This window comes from Chamaea fasciata, unplaced genomic scaffold (genome assembly GCF_029207755.1).
Source record: "Chamaea fasciata isolate MVZ Bird 193981 ecotype frontalis unplaced genomic scaffold, bChaFas1.0.hap1 SCAF_2, whole genome shotgun sequence".
Classification (NCBI taxonomy): Eukaryota; Metazoa; Chordata; class Aves; order Passeriformes; family Sylviidae; genus Chamaea; species Chamaea fasciata.
In genome coordinates this window covers 109,651,150-109,668,379 of record NW_027094087.1, presented here as the reverse complement: position 1 = coordinate 109,668,379, position 17,230 = coordinate 109,651,150, and the positions used below count along the sequence as shown (strand labels likewise).

Below are 17,230 nucleotides of genomic sequence, written 5' to 3'. Positions count from 1 at the left end.
AATAGCTCGAATTTCTTCAACATAAGGGAGAGCCCATAAAGGGAGCGATCAGGAAGATGCTAGGTACTGGGTTTAGAGAGAGCTGTTACAAAGTGTGGCAGTCTTTTTCTCTCTCTGCTGTCTCCAAACCTCACTTCCACAACAGCTTTTCAGCTGCAGCCAGAGTGTCAGGCTCCCAGCACAATGTGAATGCTGTGGACACTGCCAGGGATGAGGATGCTCATGACCAGTCCCCTTGGATGGCTGTCAGAGTGCTGCTGGCAACACATGCCATAGGAAAAAAGGGCATTTTTCCCCCAGTTTTTCCCTCTGACAGACCTGAACAGAATTTCATGGGACATGGTAAACATTACACCTTTGCCCTCCAGGAGTTTTTCCTCCTGCTAAATTTCAAAGCTCTGTTGCAAACCATCTATGGCTTGGATTCCTGCAGGTAAAAAGTTTACAAGAATTTTCTCAGTGATAACTTGGCTAGTCTGAATCAGGAAGTCAATACCAACTCTTTCCATTGCAGGTGATTTTGTTCTTGAAGTATAAAAAACCCTTGAAGTTTGGATGTGAATAATTACGTAGTGACAGCATAATATTCCAGAAAGGGAAAGCATAAGAGGGAGAAAGAAGTGGGAAGTAACTAAATGGTCAGGCAGAGGGTGTTCACTCTTCTGTGAAGGTATTCCCCATCTAAAAAAAAAAAAAAAGTAGGCTGAGAAAACCAGGAGAAAAAGAAAAAAAGCTGGATGACAAAGAGGAAGATGAACTACTAGTAAATAATTATTTACAGAATTAGTATCCTCTTCTAAAGTAATAAAATGTGGCAAGCTTAGCTTACCCTGAGGCTATAGGATAAGTGGTAAAGCCAAAGCTGTATCTTAGAAGCCTTCAACTGTAAACCTTGTCAGCTTTTGTATTGCATTACTGCACATTAATAGAATAGGGATCTGGGAAATGCAGTAAGAAAAATTAGATATCTTAAACCTCATAAATAGGGTTTGGAAAAGAAATTGGTGGCAGAATGGGGACAAAATAAAGGGCAAAGTTTGGGATGAGAAATGAAACACAGAATAAAACTAAGAGGCTGCGAACATAAGAAATGCCCTAATGGGTTCACCTAGCCCTCCTTACCCGAGAGGGAAGACTGGGATCAGAAACATGGCCTTCCTGGGTAAGGATATTATTTGAATTCCAGCTGAGCTGACTCTTAGGATTCACCTGAATGTGGAGAAGCTGGCTGTATAATTTGTACTGAAAACTGAATTTACACCTTTGAAAATGAAAACAGAGAGGTGGCAGTAGGAGGTGACTTTGAAAGTGCATGAAAGCCTGGTCACAACCTGCAACCCTTCCACTTCCCCAGCATCTGCTGTTGTTGTACCAGGCCTGCTCCATGGCACACCCCTGCCTAGTTCAACCAGGGGGTTTTTTATAATGATTTGTCATCCCTGAAATGCTTTAATTCCTTTTTGAACCTTTTTGATATGATTGGTGTCTAGAGCTTCCTGAGTCAGGAAGTTCTCAAAAAGTTTGCTATCCAGTGTGTGGGTATAATATTTTTTTGAATGTAGGGTCTGTCTTGAACTACCTTCCTACTTGCTTTATGGATGATCCCTTAGTTTCAGTAGTGCAGGGTTTGAACAAGAATTCTGTTCTCATCTTCATGCTCTTGTAAACCTCAAGTATACCCTACCTCTGGTGTCTTCTTTGCAAATTGACAAATCCCAGCCTTTTGCCATCTCCTTGCATGGCAGCTGGCTCATCCCTGGGTTGTCTTTGTTGCCATTCTCTCTCTGTTCCTTTGCAAACTCCCTTGCCATCCTCCTGGAGATAGGGAGGCCTAAAACATCCTGGCCCTCCAGCTGTGCGTGCACCAGTTTTCTGTGGAGGCAAAATGACACCTTCTGCCTTATTTTCATGCCTCTCCTCCTGACATACACAATACTGCCTTTTTTTTTTTTTTTCTTTGACTGTCACTACACTACACAGCAGTAGTTTCAGAAAACTGCCTGGCTGAGTCTGAGGGATCTTTCCAGAGCTGCAACCATCAGTTCCAAGTTCAGCATCCAGCAGAATCCAGAGAGGATTTCCTCCCAATGAAGTACTCCCTGCCATTTTTTTACACCAAAGCTCCTCTGGGCACTTGCTCTGCTTTGTGGAGCCCTTCTGGAGTTTCTATTAGGGTGGCACCTGTCCAGTCAAAAGAGCTTAATAATCTTGTACAAAAGACAGGAGAGTGAGAAATCCAAGAAAGAAGGAAAGAAAGACATGAAAGGAAAATAAAAAGGTCATTATTTTTCATTTGTTTGTGCTAGTACTTAGCATTTTGACATTGTCCTTATAATGTGATTTTTAATTATTTTTCTCTAAATAGGTGCATAGCTCTAGCATATGGTTGCAAATGATGAAAAGATAAATGGAATTTTCAATTGGTTTTATTACCTGGTTTTAACCCCTCTAAGTCATTTTTTAATTTAAAAAAGTTTCAATAAAAGCATCCTGGAGAGATTTCCTCTACTGTTCTTTTAATTTAATCACATCAGTGAGGAAAAGCTGTAGTTGGGGAGAAAAGAAATAAACACCTCCAGTAATGCAATCAAGACACAGCTACATGGTACACAAGGAAGGGGAAAATCAGCAGAATGGCAAGGAGTAGCTAAAGAAACTATTAAATAAGGATTTGTGTAATTTTAAAGTATTCCTCTATCTTTTGATGTTGTCAGCTATTCTTACCCCGGACTGTTTCACCTTTGGAAGTTGATTTTGAAAGGTGACTTGTGATACTTCTGACAGTATCAGATTGGGTCAGCTTTGGTTTAGTTTAATGCCCATCCTCAGTAGCATTACCATAATTTCTGTTTAATTATGAGTATGGGCTAATTACAGATGAGGAAAGTGACTTTTTTCCCCTGACCAAGACCCGTCTGGTTCCTGGTCCAGGGTCAGTGTGAGCTGAGTGCCAGAGGAAGGGGATGTGGCCACCATGTCTCAAGGGCAGTGAAAGCAAATTCCTTACTCCAAAAAGGCAGCTCTCAGGCTGCTGCCCAAGGAAACGAGGTTCTGCCACGTTCACACTGCATGTAACTTTCCCAGGAACTTTTGAACCTGGCGGTCAATTCCAACAAAATTACTCAGGGGCAAGGTACAGATCCCTGAGATAAGTTCCAACTGCTTTTTGAAGAGAAGTGGCTGCAGAAAAGAAACCTTGGTGGTGGCTTCAGTGAAGAAAGGTGGCAGTGAGAGTCCTCTTCCAACAGAGCAATGGAGAATTGACACTGTGAAGGAACTTAAAAACAACTCCACTGGGGGGGGGAAAAATGCAGTTGGAGATTTATCTTCCCAGACAAACATCAGTCACCCGTTCAGACAAGCATTCGTGGGAAACCTGGCCTCCCTAATTACAGTGTGGCACAACTTGTGCGCTACACCTGAGCTCTGCAGCTGCAGCCTACCCTGCCACATGGTAGAATCCAAGCTGATTTAATTATAGACTTTTGCAAGAAGTCATCCAGACCTATTCCAGGTCAACTGATAGCTTTTAAGGGTTCTTTTCACTGACCGTTTTTACAAGGACTGAAAATGTCTGTGCCCGTTGTGATCAAAACAGATCTTTCTCTTTTCATTTCAACCAAAACACATTTCTACTGCCCAAAGTCTGAACTATTTTCAGCTCACAGAACTTGCACACCTAAACAATATGGCAGTTTGTCAGAAAACTGGTAGGTTTGTAGTATTCTCTCTTACAAAATACAAACAGCTCATACACCTCTTCAGCGTCATTCTCAAACTTTGTAAGAGGGAGGGAATTATACCTGGGTTACAGATCAAAGCACCCAGGACCCTGTTAGAATTGGAATCTGAGGAACAGGATTTGGTGCTTCCTACATCTGTGGGATAACAGAACACTGCTAAACTGAAATTTCTTGTTCCTCATCATCATGTACCTTTTACATGAATACACCATAAAGGCTCTTTGGGTAACTGATAACTACTGTTCCAAAAACAACTTTTGAACAACTTACCTTCCCTGTGGTTCACGCTGTGCAGACTGTACGTGTAAACCCTGACAAGACCCCAGGCGAATAAAACTTGAAAACCCCACAAAATTTTAAGACATTAAGTTTTCTAGTGCCCAAGCCCACACTCAGCTACTCCTTAGCTTTTTTTTAATGCAGTAGTGTTTAACCTAAACATGCACAACCTTAACCAGCCTGTCCAGAATCTGGCAGACAGGCAGCTCAAACACATGCAGTGCTTTGGGGAAGGCTACCAGGGGCTGCAGGGCATTTCCTCATGTGAACACTCAGTGTCCTTCTCTTGCTCTTTCCTGATCAAAAAGCCCCTCTCCCAGCTCTGAAATGACTCATGCCCGATCTGTTTTCAGACCATTACCTTGCCAGTAAATCATTTCAGGCCTCAAGTGCAAAGTTTCTTCTGCTCCTATGCCAAACATCATGGTTACACACTTTTTGACGAGATGTTAAATGTACGTATTTCAGAATTATTAATCTGATCCCAGAATCTGTAAGGATCCCTACTGGATACATGAGTGAAAATCAAGAATGCTTGCTTATTGAAAGGGAATGACTACTTTTGAACACGTGGCTGGAATTTCTAATTACAAACATACCTGTAAATGCGTTGCTTGGATTATCATGCTACTGGATCCTGGCTGCTGGCAGACTAATGCTCATATTTTCCTGAGCCCATTCAATCTGAAACAGAGTTACAGCACAGTTCTCAATTGTTCCAGTAACTGCTGATGCAGAGGCATCATTGCTGCGTTTGCTGGCTCACTACGCAACATTTTATGATCCAGATCTACACACAGATCCTGCTTCAGACAGATTCTTCTCATGCAAATGAAACGGGAGGCAGCACCCGTGCTCACTCTCCCCCTGTACTGAGCATGGACAACTGACAGGTTTCATAGATCCACTTTGCTTCTTGTGAGCCTAGTGAACGCTATGGCTGCTCTAACAAGCACATTCTTTGCTCAAGGATGGGGAAGAAAAGAAAAAAAAAACCCACACCAAACTCTCCCCCACCCCCCCACCCCCCTCCAAAAAAAAAAAAAAAAAAGAAAAAAAAAGGAAGCTCAGTCCATCAAATAATAAAGGAGCCACTACTCTCCTTCCTGGAAAGTAGGTAGCAGGACTCCTCAGGTAGGGGAGGTGCCCACTGGCATTCCCTCGATGCCAGGGAATGGACCACCTCTCTTCAGCAAAAGCCCATTTTTGTTCAGTATCTTCCAAGAAACTTCCCAGGACAACTAACCCCCAACCTGTGCCCCAGGATCTTGTCCTTTAGCAGAAAGCCACATTTATGTGCTGCCTACTTCTTGTCCTTTAGCAGAAAGCCACATTTATGTGCTGCCTACTCCCAAAACCAACCCAAGTGTCCTCTGAAGTTCTCGAAGCCTTTGCTCTATTACACTATTTTGGCCAAAGAACGCCATGTATTACACCTGGTAAACTTTTATTCTGTTTAAACTGCCACACTTGAGCAATGTGGCCTGGTGTGACACCAAGCACTCAGCATCCAGAGGAAGGCAACACCTCTATCAGGTGATGCTGCTGGAGCAGCCAAAGCATTTGTCCTAGCTCAGGAGGAGACCCACCACCAGCAATTTTCTTCCTTGTGCACTTTTTTCATTGTTTTTTATGCTAACTTCTCGCAATGGCTTTGCAGACAATTTCAGCTTAAAGCATAAGTGAACACTCACCCATATTCTAAAAATTCTTCCTGAGTGACCTGTGTGGGACTCAGCCCTGTGGGCCTGCAAAAGGGAGAAATGGGTGCCCACATTTAGCTGGGTGAAATTTAGAGAACAGTTTAAATATATCGGGGTTTTATTTGCAGTCCAAAGAGCAGATGGTGGTTTAAATAATTTTTAAAGGTTTGTATGGGATGGAGAACAGGACCACAGGAATGTCTCTCACCCTGTAAGACAGCACTGTGCAGTGATGTAATTATTAGACATAATTAATTAGGTGTAATTATTTTCACTGTTTTTCTTAATTTTTTTTCCTTTCAAATTTGTCTGGAGACATGAACAAGGTAACATCAGCTCTATGTTTTACAATAGAACTTTTAAACCATTACATCAGATGATTCTGCTCTGATAGTTTTTTTTTTCTCTGTCGGGGGATCAATTCCATAATCTGCCTCTGTTAATGAGTTTTAAGAAGTTGCACGTGTGCTAAAGTACCTCGACAGAAATAAATTCTTTTTGTACACTGCACGAGTTCCTGACTAATTCCTTCAAGAGACCTTTGCTTTCTTCCACAAAGCAGCCAAGTTTTCAAAAACTCGGAAAAGCACACACGTGCAACATGTTAAAAACCACGGAACAATGAATCAGGTAAGCACTCACGTGTTTCTAAAATTCACCCGATGTCTGGCACATGGTTTTTACAATGAGAAAACCACAGCCACCGTTACTCGCACAGCTGGAGGAGCGTCTGAAGGCGCGCTCCCAAAAGATGAATTCACTACTTTTAGGGATAAAGAGCGGTTTTCCCACTAACAAAGACGGTTTAGATCGTGCTGCAGAGAATACTCACATCCTGTTGGAATACACAGAATGAAAGATAAAGCACTGGACAAAGCCCGGTCCGCATAGAGGTTCTTTATTGCCACAGCCCGGTTCCGGCAAACGCCGCTCGCCCACCTGCGCGGCGGGACCCCCTCGTGCCCTCCCGGGGCGCTTCGGCCGCGGGGACGGTGGGGGCGATGAGTGACGGGGGCGATAATGGCGATAAGGGCCGTAGGAGCGATAAGAGCGAGCGGCACCCGTGCCCCGACCCCCTCCCCGCGCCATGACGTCACACCCCTCCCCGCGCCATGACGTCACCGCGCCCCGCGCCTGCGCGAGCCCCCACCCCACCCCTCCCGCGCCCCCCCCCCCGCCCCTCGCGCCTCCCCGGACCCCTCGAGCGGGCCGTTGGGGGCGTGGCCCCCCGCGCGCGTGCGCGCGCGCCCCCGGCGGCGCCCGCCCCCGTGACGGGCTTGCGTGACGGCGGCGGCGGCGGCATCGGGAGCGCGCGCGCGCCCGCCCGCCTTTCGGTACCGCGAGCGCCTATCGCGACCGCCTGTCGCGACCGCCGCCGGTCCGCCGCCGCCTCCTCCTCGCGCCCGGGAGCGGAATCACCGCCCGCGCCCGGACTCCCCCCCCCCCCCCGCCCTTCCCCCTCCTACTATTATCCTCCCTCCCGGCGCTCCCGCCCGCCCGGGAACGCGCGCCCCGCTCCCGCCCGGCGAGGGAGCGACCCGGCGCTGCCGCCCGCCCCGATCCCCTCCATGGCTCCCGCGCCGCCCCGCTGAGCCGGAGCCGCCCGCCGGGAGCCGCGGCTGAGCGCGGGAGGGGGGCGGGGGCGCGGGGGGTGCGACACGCGCGGGGAGCGGCGGCGGCCGCGGCAGGAGGCGGAGGAGGAGCGGCAGGAGCGGGGAGTCCCGGCGCGGCCGCGGGAGCCCCGGGCGGGCGGGCGGCGCTGGGAGCGGCCGGGATTTACCGTGGTGGCGGTGGGCGCTGAGCGGCGGGGGAGCCGGGCGTCCCCGGGGCCGCCGCCTCTCGGGCTGAGCCCCCCCGCCCGGACCATGGCCGACGACGACGTGCTGTTCGAGGACGTGTACGAGCTCTGCGAGGTGATCGGCAAGTGAGTGCGGCGGGGAGCGGGCAGGGCAGGGCAGGGCAGGGCTGGGCAGGGGGAGCGCTGCCCCGCGCCCCCCGCCCGCAGCGGGCACGGGGATGCTCCGCCCGGGACCCACCTGAGTCGCCGCTGCCGGCGGGTCCGTGCGGGGTCCGGGTACCCCCCGTGGCCGGTGCCCACCGTCCTCGTCACACGGGAGGCGGAAAGGGGAGAAGTGACCCCATGTTTCCTCAGCCACCATGATTAACCACCTCGCCATCGCTCAGCCTGGCTGCAGCAAGCGGCAACCACTTCCCACCCCTTTTCTTCTCCTCCCCCCGATATCCCATTCCTGGCACACCCATCAAGGATTGCCTATTGGGGAAGGGAAAAGGGAAGATAGCTCTCCGTAGATCCACCTATTCGCTGGGTGTCTGCATATTTGTGCGCCAGGTGTTGGGTTTTCCTCTTCTTTGCTGCATAATAACCAGCGTGGTAGTGGCGCTCGGGTAGTGCTCGGTTCTCGTCCGCATCCATCACTCTAGTTCCTGTGGAAATGGAGATGTACAAGGCAGGAGGAGTGCTTGGCCTTTTGAGTCTTATTATGCAACTGCTGTTAAACCGATGCTCGAGGCTTGTGTGAAACCTGGGAGTTGAGGCAGTGGCTGGCGTTCCCCAGCTGCCGTTTCGGGTTACCGTTCGCTCTTGGATGAAAACGACAATTCGAGTCACCAAGAAAATGCAGACTCCCCCAAATCAGATGGTGATAAAGAATAAAACCTAAACTCCGTTCTTCTCTGCCCCCGTATTTCTGTGACTGCTCAGTTTTGAAATCCTTTCTTTATTTCTTCATCGTCTTTCATGTATTTTCTGTAGTTGTGTCTGTGTTGCAAAAAGGACATGAAAGATACGGTGATACTGAGACTGCCTAATTTTCTGTGTGTCTGATTCCGAAGCTGAGGTTGCTCTGCAAGCCTTTGTAGTGACACTGTTCAGTGTGCTTGGAGTTTTTTCTTCGTGACAATGGATTTTATGAGTATAATTGACCGTGTTTTGATTATAAACAAAGAATGTTTCCTGCATGTATTCTCTTGCCCGCTCTCCACCCCGATGCTTTTCAGTGTATATAGAGTGCTGTCTGCTTTCAAAGCCAGGGCTAAAAATATTCTAGAATTAATCTTTTCTCGGGATTATACTGAAGTGCTGGTCTTGGACATAGCAGGTGGCTTTGTTGTCCGCAGAAGTTTCAGCACTCAGTTCTGTCGTTTCACAAGACACTACCACCTTCCTGTTAACACAACTTTTAAAAATATTAAGCTCCAAGGGCCTTGTTTGCCATCATGAATGGCATATGAATGCTTTAACATGATGCCGGTGAGGAGCTTCTGTAGGAGCAAAACTCTTACTAGAGGTGTTTTGAAAACAATTTTTGGCACACTCCTTTCACGAGTGGTTTTATGCTAACCACTGCAGTTCACACTCAGTTTTATTCCTGCCCGATTGCCATTAGAAGGAAGGTGCAGTGCTTATGCGTGACTGCACACCCCTTCGGAGGATAGATGATTCACAGGGGGCCAGATGTTTGCACATCTCCACTGACTTCTTGTTCTGTGGCTGGAGAATTTCGAAGGGAGAGCTCAAAACCATGGATTAGGTGTTAGCTGCAGAAGTTCCACACGCGATTTAGGTAGTATAGAGAGTGTTGTGATGTAACTAGATCTAACAGATAAATATTGAATCACAGCAGCACGATGATGCCAAGAGCACTGTAGCGAAAACAGGGTGTATCACTGAAAATAGCAGCAGTGGTGGTGTGAAGGGCTGATAGCTGGTTGTGATTACTCAGGCTTTTCCGCACAGATGTCAAGTCAGTCCTCTAAAAAACCCCAAACATTTAAAATAAATACACAACTTTCACGTACAGTTTATTTCTTTGCAATGCTACACAGGTAAATTCCAGGGGACCAGAGGTGCGGCATATTTATTTAGCTTACCTATTCTGCATACCACCTTGCCTGTCTGTGAGAAACTTGAGGAAGGCTGCTGTAAATCTGCTTTGAATTGCTACGTATGCATCTGACCAAACATGTTTCAGTGAGACATACACTAAATGTCTGCATGTCCCTGGGATTTGTTACTGATTGATACAGTGATTTAGTTCCTGCAGATAGCACATCTGCCTCTGATTTGCATTTCGGACACATGAAATACTAAAATGTGTAATTTATCTTTCCTAAATAGGTAGTTCCTACTGTCACTTAGGGTAATAAAAGGTATTTTCATGAAGGGTGTGGGGAAGAGGTCTTTGCCTGTAAAATGCCTGAGTGTTTAGTCAAAGTTTCCATACAATTTACTTGAGAAATCAGGAGATACTTTCTTGGCTGACAGTAGGCAGTCCAATTTGTTGAGGCATATTCTGATCCTTAGGATAAGCTTTAAACACTTCTAAATACAAAAAACTGATAAGACTGACTTTGAGTAAATGCAGCAATAATAGCTTTTGGTGAGGAACAATTACAGGGCAACAATATATGAATGAATTGATGGGAATGACAATGATAAACTGTTTATTATGTGACATTTACTGTGTTTAAGTTCTGTAAGCATGCATTTTTCATTTTTAAGGGGTGTGGGTGGAAAGAAAGGCCAGGAGGGATAGAGAGAATTTCTGGTTCATGTTTTCATTAGAAAAAAATGTTAGGGGAATCTTTTTTTGCATATATTTCCAGTATACCTTTCCATTGCTGAAAGCTATATGAAAATACAAATTGGAATAACAATCCAAATTTCTCATTAAACTTTTTAAAGTGGCATTTATGACACAAACATTAGTCATGTATTTTTACTTAACCAGACATGTTATGTTTGAGGTTACTGTCTCTTCAGCTTGGCTGACACAAACATTCTTCAGCAAGAAATGAATTTGGGATTTCTTTATTAACCTTCAAAAATGTGTTAACATATGTCAGGATAAGTGATAGTGATGAAAAATACAGATGTGCCAGTTTTTTTTTTTATTTTCAAACTTGCTTCCAGGTGGCTTTGAGGAGATTCACCCTGTGTATTTGTTGAGAAGTAGAACCTAAAATCTTTAAGGGTTTTACTATGTGGATCAGACCATATGTTTGATTGACAGCTCACAGATAGTAGTGCTAAGTGTGCTTGTTTATTTTTTATTAGAATTTTCATTCAAAATGCTTTGAGTAGTTTATAAAACCTAGTAGGTGTAAAATTGAAACATCTTGGTTACTCATCCGGGGTGCAGACTGTTCTGAGTTTATCATAGGTGCTCCACATACACATAAGCAGGAGTTTTCTTTATGCCAACGAGAGAATGCCTGTCTTTAGTAGGTGTTGAATCTAGAAGAGTGAGGCAAAGTTTTTGTGACAGAGCCGTGTTCTGCAAGGACTTTATTTTCTTTATCCGGTTATACATTTTTGTATCTCTTAAGATCCATATCACTTTATGTTAACATTAGAGGAGAACCATAAAGATTGTCTGACCTTTCTAACAGTAGGACTGGAGGCTGCTTAAAATTTCTCTGAATGTTTTAGTTGTAAGTACAGTGAGATAAAGATGATAGACATTTATTTGTGTTTAAAAGGGCTTTGGTCACAACTGAAGTCCTTAATCCTGGAGTGCATTATGAAGAGCACTGCCAGCAGGTCAGGGAGGGGATCCTGCCCCTCTGCTCAGCCCTGCTGAGGATCACCTGGAGTGCTGTGTCCAGTTCTGGGCTCCTCAGGACAGGAGAGGCATGGAGCTCCTGGAGCAGGTCCAGTGGAGGGTGACAAAGATGATGGAGGGACTGGAGCATCTCTGTGAGGAAAGGCTGAGGGAGCTGGACCTGTTCAGCCTGGAGAGGGGCCTCATCCCTGTGTGTCAGTGTCTGCAGGGAGGGCTCAGGGCATGGACCAGGCTCTGCTCCGTGGTGCCCAGCAATGGGACAGGAGGAATGGGCAGGAACTGATGCCCAGAAGTTCCACCTGAACATGAGGGAGAAATTCTTTCCTGTGCAGTGACTGAGCACTGGAACTGATTGTCCAAAGAGGGTGTGGAGTCTCCATCACTGGAGATATTCCAGACCCATCTGGACACAATCCTGTGCCATGTGCTGTGGGATGGCTGTGCTTGAGCAGGGAGGTGGGACCAGATAACCCTCTGATGTCCCTTCTAGCCTTACCCATTCTGTGATACTCAGAGTCACCTAACCTGCACATTTTTGTAATTTTTTTTCTTCTGTTTGTGGGCCATCCTTGTGTGTGTAGTAGTGCAGTTGTTGGCATTTCCAGTACCAGAGTATAACACGATGTTTGGTGCTAATGCTGTCTCTGCAAACTTGGTTAAGGCTAATCCTCTTCTGCTCTGCACGTGTGAGGATTTTAGTTGGTTTTCATCCCTCTTTCCTCTGTGATGGGATGAATCTCTCTGTCTGGGCTCTTCCATCTAGTGGAGTAGTTAAAGGGCCAGAGCCAGCAGGCATTGCTCCCTTCTCCTTCCAGACTGCCAGCACTGCTGGGACACCACAGGTGTGAGCTGAGGACGCAAACTCGTGGGACAGGGTTTGTTTGTTTTCTCATTAAAATTTGAAGGCTTCTAGCCCACTGAAGTTAGACAAGGGCTGGTGGTTGCAATTTCATCCTAAGCTCTTCCCTGGAGTTGGAGATGCTTTAGATTTATGTCTCAGTCTGGGAGTGTTCAGGAAAAGGACAACAGAGCTCCTTGTCCAAGAAATACTTAAAACTTTTAATAATTGTAATTATTGTGGTAACGAAACTATGTAGAGATGTTTTGATGGTTTCAGTGGTATTGTTTTTCATTATTGCCTCCATTTTCACTCCTAGGAATTAGAATGCTGTTGACTCTCAAACATACTTTTATTCTGGTACACTGTTGAGATGTTGCATTTCCTGTGAAACCAATGCAAATAACTGATGGGTGTAATTAATGACAAATCAAATGAAAATGTGAAACAACTGCAGTGTGTACTCACTGTTTGGAAAGGGGGGAGGGGGAAGAGAAGGGAGCTTCTTTGGGGTATGGCAACTGATTTGTCTAGTTTAGCTTTTGAGTTTTTTAGTGCTGTTTGAAACTCTGCTAAAAAAGCATTCTTGGCTATTGTCTCTGTTACAATATGTAAGAGTAACAGATTATAATAAATATTTGATTTAAGCATGAGGTCATAATGTGCATTGCTTCAGAAAAATAGTGGTTGATTATTTGTAGTGTAAAATTGCTAGAGTATATCCTTAGCTAAGTTATTCTACTATGGGTTTTAGCTGTAGTAGTGACCCGTTTCTGCTTAAGAGGCTCTCCCTGCTTAAGAGAAGCAGCTGAACACAGGATAGAATGAATAAACCTGGTTGCGGAGTACAACATTTCAATCACTACTCGATATTTGTACGGCTTTTTCCATTATTGTCTTGATAACCAGCAGCACTCTTGTGTACATCCTTCTTGGGGAAGAATTCCTTCATGGAAAGGGCTGCTAAGCATTGGAACGACCTGCCCAGAGGGGTGGAGGAGTCACCATCCCTGGAGCTGTTCATGAGATGACTGGATGTGGCACTCAGTGCCATCCGTGGTTCAGTTGACAGGGTGGTGATCGGTCAGAGGCTGGAGTCGATGAACTTGGGGTTTTTTCCAACGTAAATGATGCTGTGATTTTCATGATCTGAACAGGACAGCTGTAGTGATTGGGAAGCTGAGGCTTGCTTAAGAGGGGAGTTTGGAGGAACTTGATCTGGGAAAATACAAACTGAGAAAGATTGTGCAAGGGCTTTGCAAATATGTTTAAGTGTTTAAACACCAGAGAGAAGAAAGCCTTGAAAATGAGCAAATCTGAGCAGACTAGTCCTGTGTAATTTCAGCCTGAAAGTTTGAAGATTTTAGACAAATTCACTACTGAGATTCTGGATCAGATGTCTGAGAAGTTGTGGGATGAAAAAAGTGACCTTGACTTGAAGATTTGCTAAGTTAGGAGTTTGATCTTTTTATTAAAATAGTAGGAAGCTTTGTTGCCTTCAGAAAAACAGGGGCCAGGCTTCAGGACTCAAGTGATTCCCGATTCAATCTTTTGAATTTCAATTCAAACATAATACTTAAGATAAAATGCTTTAGGATAAAGAAATACTAGGGAAAGGAGAGAGACACCTTTTATATCAACAGCCACTCACTTACTTAGCCCTGTGTCTGATACACTGTGCTTTTTCATAATCTTTTATACAGATGTCACTACTGTGAACGGTAATCAAGCATTATTAACCTCAGTATGATGTTTCCAAAGATCAGTTCTCCGAAACTTGTAGTCATAATAAATGTGTCATCTAAAGAATGATGACTCGAGAAATGAATGGTTGTTGTAAGTAGATATTTTGTGCCAAATTGTGGAGTTGATAAAAATAACTCTCATGAATGGAGTACTTTTTTTTTTCTTTAATATGCAGCATGACTATCAGCATGGCCAGAACTATCATCCCTACCTGTTAAAAAAGTTAGACTTACCTCTTAAGAGCGTGTAGTAATCAACTATTCCCACCAGAAGAACCCCGAGAAACTTTTCTTTTTCTTTGCCTACATCAGATAAATGTGTAAGAGTATACCTTGGTAAGGCATCTAAAGCATGGGAAGAGAGTGCCTTGGGTTCAGCATGGCTGTAAATTGAACTGTGTTTTGTGTGCCAAGTTAGTACCTTCCCTCAATAAACTCCTGCTGCATTCAGAATGGGTTCCAGTGTTCCCTGGGGGGTGTCTGTTGGTGCAAGGAATGCTGCTGCCCTGGTTGGAAATAGCAGTGCACAGCAAAACTGTGGCATTTCAGTTACCTTTGTGTTACTGGGTATTTAAGCGCCCTTTTACCAGTATCTTTTTCTGAATGTGAAAGCATGAAGAAAAGTTCAAAGAAATTTTGGAGCTTGACCATAAAAGACCTTTACATTGTAATAAGGGTTTATTTTTTTTCAGTTCAGTTTGTATGAGAAGTCTTTCCAGAGATATTACTAATAAACTTTTATAGGATAAATTCAAGATTGAAAGGACAGATGACTACTGCCTAAAGTATTCTCACAGAACAGAATTTAATGTCCCTTGCTTAACAAGTGCCTTGCTCTTTTACTTTCATCCCTTTTTTTCCAGAATAGGATAAGAAGGGGTAGCCAGAAAGTTAGTCCGTACCTTCTGTCTTTTGTTGCAGTGTTCAAGGTGCAGTGGGGCCGTGCTTTCCTTCCAGGCTTAGGATTTGTCAGAATTCTTGTGTTGTCAATATTTTGCCAATTTCTGTATTGACTTAACTTTTTCAGAGGTCAGTAGTTAGAACACGCCTTCAGCACCTGAAAACATTTGTAGTTGATGCATAGTTCTTACAAACTTGCAAAGTGCATTGTGTTTTAAGGAATTCTGAATATTTGCCTTCTACCAGGGATTGTAAGTAGCATTTGGTTGAATAGATTTTTACTTGGCTCCTTCACCTGTTTCTTTGGCTACCCAGTGGCAGGTCGCTGCTTGCAGCTACTCTGATTTCACTTTTAACTAACATCTCCATTTTCTTTTCTGGATTATGTGGACATAAGCAATTATTCCTAGCATTTAATATTGAGTAAATTTCCTGGGATATGTGAACTAAGAAAGCTGTACAAAACTTTCCTCTGAACAAATTTTTTAGAAGTAAAAGCTGGGGTGTAAGTCCTGTAAAGGCACTTACAGTGGTTCAGAATGTGTTCGGTTCAGTTGTTAGGAAGCACTTTAATGTAAGTTGCAAAACTAGTTTTATCTTATCAAAGTGTCAGTTCTGTTGCAGCAGAGATTAAGAAAGTCTTAGAATTTCAAAGTGTGCCTTTCCTGGGGAACACATTATTCTTGGGTAACTCGTGACTTCATATAAATTCAGTTACCAGAGTTTGGAAGGTAATTGACTTTTGGAAATTTTTGATCCAAAGATCACTAGGAGTAAGGAAGGAAGGAAGTCTTCAACTGTAGAGAGGTTGAGGCTTCTCAGCTACAGTGGTCTTTAAGATATTCAGAACTTCATGAAATCTTTTTCTAGGTATCTTGTTAAGTGGGTCTGTGGAGTAGACGTAACACCACCAAAGGGGGAAAAAAAAAGAACTAAAGAACTTGTAAAAGAAAGTTCAGCTTGTCCTGACCATCTCAGAACTTAGGCATGTTCCTCTATCTTCTTTTTTCTCCCACTTTCATTCTGGGGAGAGGGTCTGTGAGTGAAACCTTCGGCTGTGTTCTTGATGTTCCAGCTTAGAGAAGCCAGCCAAAGGAGTGTGTTACTCCTTTACTTCCCCATTGCTCCAGGGAATCCTCATAATCCAAATGGAGTTGTCAGCTGCCCGTTTTCTCCTTTTTTTTTTTTTTTTTGCTCCAGAAGTTGTTCCTGATACTGAGCAGAGGGAAACAGTTCTGAACCGTGGGAAAGCACTCATTTACACTCAATTAGAGGGATCGATACACCTGTAAATGGAAGGGATAGTGAAGAAGCAAGTGAGGTAATCTTATCTCCCTTCTTCAAACCACTCCTCCACCCCCCTCCTTCTGGTTAGGAGAAGATGATAGAGAAGGTGGGGGTGAGGGTAGCCTGTGAAGACTACAAACAATTTAAGGAATTATATATTAAGTGATAGGATCTTTTCTACATCAGTAGTGATTCGGACTAGAAATTTTTCCTAGAAAAGAGCTTTGTGGAGCTCTTTATGTTTGCCAGGGTTGAACTTGAATGCAGCAGCAGCAGATAGGTTTGCATTGGTTTAGAGAAGAGACCTGTCTGCTCAGCACTGGTCTGGCTGCATGCAGAGCAGGAGCCAGGGTGGGAATTGAGGTGAAATCCTGCACCTTTGTGATCCTACACCTCTGTAAGTATATCACGATACGTGAGGGAGAGCTGTGACAAGTTGCAGCCGTGCTGGAGGTCGTGCAAACATGGCAGCAGTAGCCTTTCTCCTCTTCGCGCCCTGTGTGAGGGGTGTGTGAGGGCATCTTGGTGACAGGAGCTGAGGAAGGAGGTGTTGCTCTCTTGATGTGCTTCCATGCCCTGAGTGATCCACCCTTCCCCTGTGCCGATGCCCGTATTCATCTGATCTGTACGAGCCAGGTGCACTAATAAATACTCACTCGTTGGATGGTTATTCTGCTGTTCTCACTGGCTTGTCCAGACCTACAGTGCAGCCAGGGCTTGCTCAAGGTAGAGAACTCAGGGATGGAGAGAGATGAAGTGTGCAGGCATCTCTCCCCTCTTCTCACCTTTGACAACAGTGAATTGCCAAGACCATATCGTAAAATGTTTGTTAGGTTGGGTTTTGTTTGTTTGTTTGTTTTGGGGTTTTTTTTTTGGGGGGGGGGGGAGTTTGCATGTTTGGCTTTTTTTGTATAATCAGGAAGCTAACTTGGAAGATAACTTCCAAACCCTTTTCTGCAATAATCCAGACAATGGTAAGGAAAGGGCAAGAAAAAAGGGAAACAGATTACTTTTTTTGAGGGGAAAGGAAACATTCCAAATTAACATGCAATTATTAACACACACACACAAAAAAATTTGGTTGTTTTTATGGTCCTAATTTGTTTTTTCCTTCTTCCTATACACATAGACGTTCCATGTAATTAAAACC

At 44.7% G+C, this 17,230-nt stretch overlaps 1 protein-coding gene and 1 long non-coding RNA gene across 8 annotated transcripts in view; one reads left to right on the top strand and one right to left on the bottom strand.

The window, feature by feature from the left end:
• Positions 1-283: 283 nt before the first annotated feature.
• On the bottom strand, positions 284-7,921 carry LOC136285628 (uncharacterized). The gene is made up of 3 exons (XR_010719499.1): positions 7,762-7,921; positions 4,622-4,706; positions 284-681 (listed from the first exon to the last, which is right to left on the bottom strand). It is a non-coding gene; the product is annotated as an uncharacterized lncRNA (long non-coding RNA).
• Positions 7,373-17,230, top strand: part of CASK (calcium/calmodulin dependent serine protein kinase) — a 192,196-nt gene continuing 182,338 nt past the window's right edge. The window contains exon 1 of one of the 7 annotated variants that reach the window (XM_066177041.1): positions 7,373-7,649. In XM_066177041.1, coding sequence (XP_066033138.1) covers positions 7,591-7,649 — 59 coding nt within the window. In that variant the 5' untranslated portion in view covers positions 7,373-7,590. The remainder of the gene's footprint in view (positions 7,650-17,230) is intronic. The other 6 variants (XM_066177044.1, XM_066177046.1, XM_066177042.1 and 3 more) reach the window with 6 other exon arrangements.